Source organism: the organism of the source record quoted next, unplaced genomic scaffold (assembly GCF_019419815.1).
Source record: "Pyrus x bretschneideri cultivar Hongxiangsu unplaced genomic scaffold, Pyrus_bretschneideri_v1 Contig2, whole genome shotgun sequence".
Classification (NCBI taxonomy): Eukaryota; Viridiplantae; Streptophyta; class Magnoliopsida; order Rosales; family Rosaceae; genus Pyrus; species Pyrus x bretschneideri.
In genome coordinates, this window is record NW_025999501.1 from 13,832,433 (window position 1) to 13,844,770 (window position 12,338).

The following is a 12,338-nucleotide window of genomic DNA, read 5'->3' on the forward strand; positions in this document are numbered from 1 at the left end:
AAGCGAGTGTGACATTGTATGTTGAATGTTGACTCTTAAGCCTACTGAGAAAGACTTGCTACCTAACCTAATCTCACATCACCAGTCATCAAACCAAACATAATAACAAATTTTGGTAACCGACTTAGAATGTGTGATGTAAATCATTTAGTATTACGGTTTGTATATTTTTTTATATTTATAAATGAGAAATTTTAGTTTCAAATTTCGTGGATGACGAATTCGATATCAAATTAGATTGTCTATTATGTGGCTCAGCCAAACTTCTCTCTGTCCAATAGGGTAAAATATATTATTGTACTAAAATAAAACGTATGATGTAGAATTCAATTGTGATTATGACATTAAAAAATGATGTAACAATTTTTAAACACAAATCTCATGCAAACGGATGCCTTAAATTTTTCCTTCTATGAGGGATTGCGACTTGTGGAAAAGGATCCTCGCGGGATCATTTTTTTAGGGATCCAAAGGATCTTATGATCGTGATCGTTCATCGTAAATCGTGCAGTCAACTTTCGTTAGATACTATTTATATTTAATTTAAAATTTAAAATTTAAAATAATTTATGATTACACGATGTATAATGAACGGTTGTGAGTCCTACTTTTGCTATTTTTTGCGGTATATGATTGCAAGTAGCTGATTAATCGTAAGGTTTTTATCGAAATCTGAATAAATTTTTTAAGGTTATGGTATTAAAAATAACTAGTGTTGGGTTCTTCAACTCTAACATCTACATCCATGGGGAACATTTAAAATTATTGCACCAAAATCTTGTCTAGTTGTAATAGATATGGGCAAGTAAAGGTTCTCAATTGTCAGCTGTTCATGTTGTGGAAAGAAGAAGTTGCAGATCCTAGATATTTGTTGTCTAGTATAATATAATTAAATTAAATTAATTAAATTGATTAAAAATTAGCGGACAATGAAATTTCTTATTTAACCATCACTCTTTTTAAGTTTTAAGTTGGATTCATTTAAATAATGTGATTAAGGAGTCATAAAGTGAAAGAACCAAAGATTCTCTCAATCACTTTGAATTGATCTTAAAAAGGATGGTTGTCTTTTGCTTTTGTCATTGTACTTGTGTCACCCTCATTTCATATAATTGCACTCTTGGTTCCAAATTGATCGAATTTTATCAACTAACTCTTAGTCTAACAATACTTCGCGTATCAAAATATAAGAGAGGTTTCCACTTCAGATCTCCTACTCGTGTCCTATGCATATAAAAGAACAAACTCATGACTTAATTTGAAAAGTGCACCAGATGGGCTAAAAGACCTGTCATTGTTAGTGCCACATGAGTCTTCTTTTCTTACATTGGGAAGGCCCATCAAACAAGACTTGACAAGATTTGGGGCCACGTCTTTTCACCGTAATGGGCAGTCTACTGTAGTAGGCCCTAAATGCAGTTCATTGGTTTGCTAGAAGAGAATTCTCACTATGCTTACGTTATATGTCATTATATAAGTAGATGAACACTTGAAAAATTAAAAAAAAAAAAATTCATCCACGTATAATGACATATGGTGTACTTCCTCATGTTCCGGCACATAAAAAAGGCTCTCCTGAATGATAGTATCTTTGATCTTGTAATAGTGCACTTTTGATGCTCACTAGAGAAAATTTAATGGAAACTTCTTCAAAAGTGTCATGATAACTTTTCAAACTTATCATGCGTTATTATGTGTTATAACTTTTTCACATTACGTAGATACTTAGTTTGATACATTATCATCTTGGCTTCTCTTTGTTTTGTGTATGTCCTCGTAGATTAGAGATGACAATTCAAACCGTTATATTTGATAACCGTGGATAGGTGCCCAAAAAGAACGGATTTAGGGGTGAAATTCGAATATATTTTGGATATGGGAAAAAACTGGAAATATTATTATGCTATGTTTTCAAATTTGGATATAGGGGTCCTCGATCAGTATCTATCCCCGAATCCGCCCTAAATAATACTTATTAAGGATATAATATAATTTATACATAATATAATATAGTATTGTATAATATATATATATATATATATATATATATGTATATTCACCGAACCCTTTACCTTGAGCACAAAAGTTGCATTTTGTGAGAAAGTTCAAAATTCTGAATCATAACCAATGAGAATTCAACTATACTTATGGAAGAGTTCAAAAATTAGCCAACATTATCAATGCTTTGATTTTGTTGCCACAAGTTTCATAATTATGTGACGATTTGTTTTGTGTTTCTTCTTTAGTCGTTGTTGTATTTGCTTTTGTCATCCTTTTTTTTTTTTTTTTTTTCATTAGACTAATTTATCATATTTGGCTTATTGGTTGGACATGGATATTTAGTGATGAAATTAGTATCTGATACATATAATGTGTCAATTGAACAATATATTTTTTATATTGACGAAAATGGATATAATCGTTAACCGATAAAGAATCTGTTTCTCGATGGATATGGTTATGAATAATCTTCGATGGTTAATTTGCAGTTATAGATATAATTAATTTTTGTGGTTATAGGGATGAATATAGCATTTTCGTCCCCAAACCGAACCATTGCCATCCCTGTCATATCCCAAACCAGCTCCGCCGTAGCACGATATTGTCTAATTTGGGCTTACAAACCAGCTCCGCCGTAGCACGATATTGTCTAATTTGGGCTTACCATTCCCTCACGGTTTTATTTATGGGAACTCACAAGCAACTTCCCAGTGGGTCACCCATCGTGGGATTGCTCTAGCCCAAACTCACTTAACTTCGGAGTTCCAATGGAAACCGAAGCCAGTGAGTTCCTAAAAGACCTTGTGTTATAGGGAGGGGAGTATGTACATATAAGGCACATCACCCCCTCTCCATTGGTCGATGTGGGATATTACAATCCCTATCGTAGATATGCGCTTACTAAAGTTCAGTTTCTCATTAAAAAAAAGATCAAGTTTTCATTGGCCTCTTAACCTATACATACATATATATATATATGTATGTACACACACACACACACACACAATACAATAAATGATCAAAACTTATTATTATTATTATTATTATTATTATTATTCCTGTAAAATGTAACTTTTTATTATAAACACAAACTTTACATACAAGCATAGGCCAAAACTAACATATAAACAACAAAAAATGGGCCAAAACTAAACAAAATACAAACAGATCCAAGAAAGAGTTAGGCCCATAAACCAGAACATAGTAACAAAACCCATAAACTTCTATTGCTTTTGCCCCCACCATAGATCTTCCTAATCCATCCAAATCCTCTTCCACAACCAAGCAATGCCTAACCAAATGCCACATCTAACTCCAATCTGCTTCCCGAGCACATCCATAAAGTAAGGATAGCCACTAAACAAGAGAAGCCAACTATCAAGACGAAGTCCATGGAAATCCATGAATGACACTGCCGATAATGCAGAGAACAAAAAGAAAGTGGTGGTGTTAGAAACATCTGAGCCGATGAAATATCGAAGCTTTACATACAATCTCAGCAGGTTGTATGGTTGGAAATTGGAATATTGATGAACAAAGAGGAGGGAAACTATTAAGGAAAGAGAAACAGAACAGATCGGTATACAACCATGGCGAAAAAACAGTAGAAGTAAGGAAAAAAGAAAACAAGAAAATAAAGGAGGGAACAACGACTGACCCTGACCTAAGCTATGGTCGGCGCCACCGGATTTGCTCAAATTTGGAAGCCTCACACAAAGAGGTGAGAAATACTCTCAAAAAGAGAGAGACTTTCACTTGAGAGAGACGCATGGCACAATTTCTTTTCATTGACGTAATACTTTCTGTCTGATTATTGTAGAAACTGTTACAAGCAAACATCCTCACAAATTCACACTGCAGGACACATAAACCCCAATTTTAAATATGCACTACAAATTTCATATTTCACTAGTTACCTATAGGATAAATGAATATAAACAAAATAATTCTCTCTGTTCCTAATCCTTTTTCTCTATGTTCTTGGTGAAGTTCAGCGTAATGATATTAATGGGTTTTGATCAGATTGTTCATTTATTTATAATTTATTAGTTATATATTTGTTGGCTAATGGGTTCATATTCAGCTTTATTTTGTCTTTCCTACTTTCACAAAAGAAAAGTAATGGGATTGTTCAAGCTTAAGGTGGTTTGCATTTGGTAAAACGGTTTCGTTGCTTAAATTGTGTTGTGTTGGTGACATTCATCATCAGTTAGTATTAAGACAAAGCACATGCCTGCATCTTATAGCTTCGAAAATGTAAAAAACCCCAAGATAATCTATATCATTGTACGTGATCACCTTATCGTTGGATTATCCTTGTTTCTCATCGTTGAAATTTGATCATTTGGTTTTTTTTTTTTAAGGCTAAAGGTTATGTGATTGTGAGGTGAATATTGGAGTTGATGGTGAGGTTTATCTAGACGAAATCAAAGAACAAGCTGGCCCAAAAGTTGGTAAGGCTCTCTCTCACTCCACATCCGATGCAAACGCATACAGAATATGACCATTACAATAAGAAAGTTGGTTGGACTTTCGAGAAGTTTAAATATTTAAATGAAAGGCTTTTGTTTATATCATCAACATAGTTTTTTTTTTTTAAAAAAATATTAGAAACTTATTATTTGAAGCTTAAGTTATGGAAGCACGCTCAATAAATCTGTTAGGGTATGTCATATATTTTTGGTGAGATTTGAGATGGATCAAATTGTTCATTGGTTTTCATTGTGTTGATTGGTTGAATATGAATTAAGATTTTAGATGTTAGTGCAAGTACGAATAGAATCATAATATCTTGATATCTTGAACTCTTGAATATAGAAATGATAATGTGGTGGGTCTAATTCTTGATATATAGACAGAAATGATTCTATGCTTACTATTATATTTAATTAATGCGTTCAAAGATATAGGAATAGGCTAGGTGATCTCTGTGTTCAATCTGTGCAGCTGCTGTGCAATTTGTGCAACTACACAGAAATGATGTGCAATTGTTGTGCAATTGTTTTGCACTCTTGCAAATGGAGTGATGATGGACGTTTGACGTTATTGTAGATGTTAATGTGGATGTTATTTCGGTTTTAATGTTTATGTTTTTTTTGGATTTGGAATAGCTCCTGTAATCTGTCTGTGCAGAAGTTTGAAGCTTGAAGCAGCTCTTGTGATTTTTGAAAACGTCTGTGCTGCTGCAATGATGTTGTGCACTGCAGTGCAATTTTATAAAAATGTATTTTTGAAAAAAAAGAAAAATAGAGTTGGACCCATGTACCCACCCCGGACCGGCCCATTTGAAACTAGCCGAGTTAGGTTCGGTTCCAAAACTTAAAATCTCTCTACCCGGCGTGGCCTGCCCCTTTCCAGTTTATAACGTGTAGAGTCAGGTTCGTCTAAATTTGGGCCCGGCCCGACCCGTGCCCACCCCTAGGTTGATGGTTCTCCAAATACTTTGATGATTATTTTTTGGAGTCTTATTAATGGCTAAATTATTATCCCAAATACATAGCTACAGATCTTTTTTTAATGTAAGCTTTAATGAAAATGGCTTGAGCCAACTTTTATTTAACCAAAAACCACCATAAATTATTATTTAACTAAGAAAACCTAAAATTTAACCATAAGGACAAAGATTGCAAATTATGCACGGGCTGACTTAGAAAGCCCAACAGCTGAAAATATGACTTTGCATAATTACCCCCCAATAGAAACTAACCCAGCCCGTTACAAACCTTAGAATATTTACAATTGTGCCAACACCTTCTCACCAACCTCCATTAATGTAAAACCATCACTAAACCATAACTTCCATCTTCTACGTCCAATTTTGCAAACCATTAAACTCCTTTCAAACGCCAATAGCACAAATGTTTTGATCATGGAATTATCACTACATTAGCTAGAGCTACATGATTATGACCCTACAGAGTCTGCCCTAATTGTGCTTAAAATCTCTTTTAAGTGGATTACAAAGAGAGAGAGTGCATTTTTCATTACTATCTTTAAGTAGTGATAGCGCTCATTACTCAACTTATTACTATTTGATGAATTAAAATTTTAAGATTCATATCAATCAACTACACATATTTCGAAATTTAAAATCATTTAACAGTAATAAACAGGATAGTAAGTATCATTGTTACTTAAAAAATTGAGAGAAAAAATTTCGCAAAAAGAAAGGAACCATGTTTAAGCGTGCTAAATATAAAGATGGCTATTTAATTATGGTGGTTTTTAATGGGACACCCCATCAGTCAGATCACTTGCGGCCACTTTACCCACCAAATTGCCCATTCGTTTCTATCCTAATCCAATGACTGTTGTCACTTTCATTGGATACACAAAATCTTCCTTTCAGACTAATTAACTCTGTGGATTTTACTATGGCTTCACATATGGACCCAAGCATGACGCAAAATTCTAGAGCAGGATGAAACGGGGAACCAAATTGCACAAGAAACAGAAAATTCGTCACAGCAATCTGGCAAAAAAGAGATGCTAATCTCATATTCTTGTAAACATTTTACTTCCAAAGTACAGTAATATGTTTTCATGTTTGTGATTCCATAAACTGATCAATTTTTCTATAAAAAAAAAAAAATACAAAATGATGAATTTTGTTTTTACTTCACTTTGATCACTATTTTATTTTTTCCAGATATAGAAATAATGAGTGTTTTCTTCAGTTTTATAAATTGTATGTTTTTGCACTATTTTCTCTATAAAAAAATTGGTTTGTTAATTGAGTGTTTTCTTCCCATCAAAATACAGTGTGGGTTATTTTGGTTCAATTTCATAAATTGTGTATAATTTTTTGATGGTTCCAGCATTAATCTGTGTTATTTTTTGTTCAAATCCAGAATTAGTGTGAGTTATTTTGTTGTAATTTCAGAAATAGTGTTTGTTTTGTTCCCTTCCATAAATAGTGTGGCTTATTTTGGTTAAGTTTCAGAAATTATGTGAGTTATTTTGTTGTAATTTCAGAAATAGTGTGCGTTCTTTTGGTGCAGTTTCATAAATAATGTGAGTTATTTTGGTGTAGTTTCAAACATAATGTGGGTTATTTTGGTTCAATTTTCATAAATGGTGCGTAATTTTGTTGTAGTTTCAAAAATACTATGAGTTATTTTGGTTCTTTTTTAGAAATACTATTGGTTATTTTGTTGTGGTTTTAGAAATAAAGTTTATTTTGTTACCTTTTAGAAATAGTATGGGTTATTTTGGTCCAAATTTAGAAATAATGTGAGTTATTTTGTTGTAGTTCCAGAAATAGTGTGAGTTATTTTCGTTCAGTTTCAGAAATAGTGCTAGTTATTTGCTGTAGTTTTAGCAATAATGTGGATTATTTTGGGTCAATTTAAGAAATAGTGTGATTATTTTGGTGTAGTTCCAAAAATAGTGTGAATTATTTTAGTTCAATTTTAGAAATAGTGTGATTATTTTAATGTAGTTTCAGAAATAGTGTGAATTATTTTTGTTTAGCTTCATAAATATTGTGGTTATTTTGTTGTAGTTCCAGAAATAGTATGAGTTATTTTGGTTTACTTCCAGAAATAGTGTTAGTTATTTTACTATAGTTTAAAAAATAATGTTTATTTTGTTCCCTTCCAAAAATAATGTGCATTATTTTGGTTCAATTTCAGAAAGAGTATGAGTTATTTTGCTGTAATTCAAGAAACAGTGTGCGTACTACATTATTTATAAAACTGAACACATATACTACACTATTTATGAAACTAAATATTGGTAATATCACTATTTCTTAAATCGAACGCTAACTATTTTGGAAACTGAACATGGGCACCACACTATTTCTGAAACTGAACATTGGTGTTATACTACTTATGAAAATGAACACCGGTACTATTACTATTTCTTAAACTGAACGCTAACTTGTAAAACCGAATATGAATACTATACTATTTCCAAAACTGACAAAGACATGATCAGACGCCTAACTTGCGATTCGAATACAAATTTTCACATACTTCCAAGATGGCTTGGGTAGACTCAATATATAATTAATTACTAATTATAATAGCATCGGCAAAACCTTGTTTATAAGTTGTCTCAAAAGACTAAATGATAATTAGTTTCAAGTGTGGACCATCTCCATATGGGTTTTGGTTAAAAAAATGTGCTTTATAATATTAAAAAGATGTGATTTATGATAAGTAGAAAGCTAGCTTCCTCTATTGGCAGCCTCTTTATAATTTCATATTTGTATTTTATAATAATAAAAAGATGTGCTTCCCCTCTTGATAACTAGGCTCATCTTTAACTACAAGGTCAACCAAGTTTGCTTCCACATCGTAGGCCTCCTTGCGAATGATGGTGTCGTTCTTGTGGTTGGAATTGTTGGTGTAGCGAAACTCGAACTCTAGGAACTCGTGGCCGAACTTGCCCTTGTGGCCGACGTAGTACCTCATGTAGAACTCGTCGGTCTCTTCCTCTCCGGCTATCTCCGTCTCTCTAGCTTACTTTTTGTCTCTCTTCCTTCATCCTCAAAGGTTCCTAATATGGTGATTCGAAAAAATGGTGGAATTCAAATGGAATGGAAAATGAAAACAGAGATGTGGAGAGATCGAGAGAGAGGTAGAGAGATCAATTCGATTACAAAAGTGGAGGAATTGTTTATGTGCAGAGTAGAGATCAAGATTAGGAGATTAAGATTAGGCAGAGAATTCCCTTACATAAACTTATTACCTGGTTTTTTGTTAAGATTTAAAAATTTGAAGCCATTTTCATTAGTTTTTATATTTTTTAATATATTTGGTTCAGTAACATGATTGATTATTTAGTGTAAAAATGTAGTTTTTCGTTGAAGTGAACAATACCGGAAGTTTTTCGTTAAAGTTCCCTTAGATAAACTTATTACCTGGTTTTTGGTTAAGATTCAAAAATTTGAAACCATTTTCATTAGTTTTTATATTTTTTAATATATTTGGTTCAGTAACATGATTGATTATTTAGTGTAAAAATGTAGTTTTTCGTTGAAGTGAACAATACCGGAAGTTTTTCGCTAAAGTTCCCTTAGATAAACTTATTACCTGGTTTTTGGTTAAGATTCAAAAATTTGAAACCATTTTCATTAGTTTTTATATTTTTTAATATATTTGGTTTAGTAACAGATCTAGTCTAATTCTTCTTTGTGTGTTTTCTCCTCCATATAGACGACTTTCTACACTAATTCAGACTAACAAATTCTTCGATAATCGTTAAATGTTTGACAAATTCTTAACTTATCTTGTACTCCAAGTTTCTCCAGAACATCATAGAAATTTTTGTTGTTTAACTTATTGCACTCCTTTTCCTCGTCAATTAACCCAAAAATTAAAGTAAAAGATGGAGCAAGTTTTTCATTAATTTCATCAGAAACACATAATATGATCCACCAAGCCAACACAGCATATAAATATCAACACTACTACTTTATGTACAAAGCAAACAGACAACAAGAAGCCATAATTAACCTAGGATCGCCCTCACCAGATCCCAGCCCAGTAGGACCTGCACCTCAGAAGAAGCCATGGCTGCTTTATTCTAAAAACACGACCTTGGTAAAGTTGGATCATAATTACGACACACACGTACATATATATTACTGCTAAACATATAAGCCCCACGATTCTCTTGCTTCATCAGAAGGTGGCATCTGTCCCTCACTTGCAGTTGCAGGGGTTGCAGGCGCAGTTGTCTCCGCACTTGCATCCGCTCTTGGCAGCAACTCCCATCTCAGATGCCTCCGGGTGACTGCACATCAAAATTACAAAGCAAATGTTACGATTCCGAAACAGACAATACGTCGTATATAAATCAGGGTTTAATGACGTTTTTTTCTCTCCATACTTCCCAAAATCATACCGATCGCGGAACACAGACAATAAGCCGTACATAAGTCACGATTTTGTTTCCTTTTACTGTCGTTTTGTAACTTTTATTGTCGGTTTAGTGTCTCCATGTAGTTCTGGTTCTCCGTATGTCCCAATACTATAACCACAAAATCGGCAAATTACAAATTACAAATATAATTTGGGATTTCATTTCCGAGAGATGAGAAGACGTACGACTTCTGGGGAGCAACTTCCGTGACGAGGGTCTCAGTGGTGGACCCCTCCTTGTGGCTCAGATCAGGAGGCATCTCACACCTGAACAAAAACCCACATAGTCAAAAAACCCAAAACACAGCAGAAGTTTTCTGGGATTTTCTTTTTCAAGATTCTCGGGAAACAATCAGAAAGTTAGAAAGATTACCCGTTGCAGTCACTTGCGCAGCTGCAGCTGGGCCCGCAACCACATTTACCACCGCAGCGCGTCGACATTTTTGGAATTGGAGATGGAAAATTTCACAACAGAAAGTTTGATTGAATTGATGATAAAGAAGCAGACAACCACAAGCTCTGTTTTGAACGAGTAATCATGGGAAGCCATGAGCTTCAATTTATAGTGCGGTGGAGGAGAGAGAATGGTTGATATCTACCGGGCGTGATCGGACGTCATGTCTATCCCATGCATTGTCGTTTCTCCCTCGAATAGTCTTTATGGTGGTTTTGCATAAGAGAGATTATATTCATACATCCTAAATTACTTATTTCATATCCTTTTAATTTTTTAATATTTTTCTATTAAGTATTAGTGGTGTGTAAAAAATATTAAAAAATTAAAAAAATGTGAGAGAAGTAAGGGTGTGTGAATATAATTTCTCTTACATAATTACGTATGGGGTGGGGAATGTCTCTGGTGTGTTCTCGAATGTACCCTTTTCTGTAAGTGTATCCACCGTTGGATTGTTGACTGGGGTGATTGAAAGGTGATCAACGGTTGCGACGGAGTTGATTTGTATGATTTTTTTGCCATTATGGCTTTACCTCTTAAATCGTATGGCTAGGATGGAAGAACTTGTTGTGCGTATGGAAAATATTTCATTTGGTATATTATTTTCACGTATATACTATAATATGTGTGAACTGTTATAGGCATAATTCATTGAATAATTTTGGAGGTCAGAGAGAGAGGAAAAGATGCAGCATAGAGAGAGAACGAGAGAGATATGCAATTGTAAGGCGTGTTCTACTCCATCCCATTGTGCCTTTATTTATAGTAGTAGGGAAGCTTAATTTCTTACCCTTTTAGGATTATAACTCTTAATAGGTAATTAACTCCTAATAGGAATATAAGAAATATTCCAAGATATACTAGGATTTATACAATCACATTCCTAATCTAATAGGACTGCAACACTCCCTCTTGAATGTGTAAATACTCAAGTAAATAGCGCATCAGGTCTTCTGTGATGAAGCAAGTATAGTTGATAAAGTCGTTGGCACAATGAGCGAATGCGAGTATCAAATCAACGGAAGAATGCAAAAAAAGTAAAACTCACAAAACCTCGCTATGGTAAAACCCAAGGTGAAAGAAAAACTCATAGACTAAGGAGAAAAATGAGAAGTTATATTAAGTCAAAACTATACGTCTTTTGGACGCAAGTAGAAGAGCTCACAAGGGTATGATCAATCCAGGATGGGTACCTCGTTAAACCTAGTTACGTAGCAAAAACCCAGTGGGAAAAATGCTCTTAATCGTAGGGAAAAAGAGTGCATTAAGATCAAGTGAGTATACTTTTGGATACTCTCCCTAAGTTTGACATAACTTCCAAATGAGAACTACAAGCATTGCATATGATAGTTAGGCATACCAATTCATCGGACAAGCTTCTGGAAGGTTAACTTCAGCAGTGACGTCGTTTAGAGGTCGGCAAGGTTGTCAGGGATCGGTTTGCATGACTTCAATCTTCTGATGCTTTGCTAATGTAGATGTAGACGCAATATGTCTTGGCATTGACTTTGTTGTTGTATCATGTATTGGTTGGGTGGATACATACGACATAATCTTCATGAATCGTCATTGAGACTCAATGATGGATGAAAACAGCAAGTACTTCGAATTTGCTCAACAAAAACTCCTAACCATGTCTCACTTGTGGTGTAGTGAAGTGAGGTGGGTCTTGGAACGATTCAAAGATTTCGCAACTAAGGTCATATTGTGGACCTCCAAGATATTGCGATATCCCTAATGGTAAAGACATAACCATTTGAGGATTTTGTCTTGTGCGGGTTTGATAAGTAACTAGCGTCATCATAACAAATAAGGCAAGCATCATTTTGAGGATTAGGGGGTCAGATTCACTCGAGATGCGTTGGGATTTGATTTGCCCAAATTCGTAGTATCTTCAAGGTACGTCTTTAATACCAATTCAGTGGTTGCGTGTAGGCGCGGTGTTGCATCTTTACTAATAGATCAACAATGAAAGAGATGTCTTGTCTAAATACAATGAGCTAAGTACAACG

General features: G+C 34.1%; 1 protein-coding gene across 1 annotated transcript; it reads right to left on the reverse strand.

Moving 5' to 3' along the window:
• Window positions 1–9,324: 9,324 nt before the first annotated feature.
• LOC125476715 (metallothionein-like protein type 2) lies at window positions 9,325–10,432 on the reverse strand. Its single transcript, XM_048583126.1, has 3 exons — window positions 10,246–10,432; window positions 10,059–10,139; window positions 9,325–9,744 (listed from the first exon to the last, which is right to left on the reverse strand). Exons 1-3 carry the CDS (start codon window positions 10,311–10,313, stop codon window positions 9,654–9,656), a joined length of 240 nt encoding a protein of 79 aa, XP_048439083.1. The 5' UTR covers window positions 10,314–10,432; the 3' UTR covers window positions 9,325–9,653.
• Between the last annotated feature and the right edge of the window lie 1,906 nt (window positions 10,433–12,338).

Excerpts from the sequence above, each read along its gene's own strand:
- LOC125476715 (XM_048583126.1), bottom strand. The coding sequence starts at position 10,313 with ATGTCGACGCGCTGCGGTGGTAAATGTGGTTGCGGGCCCAGCTGCAGC. Across the intron at positions 10,140-10,245 it reads TGCGCAAGTGACTGCAACGG|GTGTGAGATGCCTCCTGATC; the intron begins GTAATCTTTCTA and ends GTTTTTGTTCAG. Across the intron at positions 9,745-10,058 it reads GAAGTTGCTCCCCAGAAGTC|TCACCCGGAGGCATCTGAGA; the intron begins GTACGTCTTCTC and ends TTTGATGTGCAG.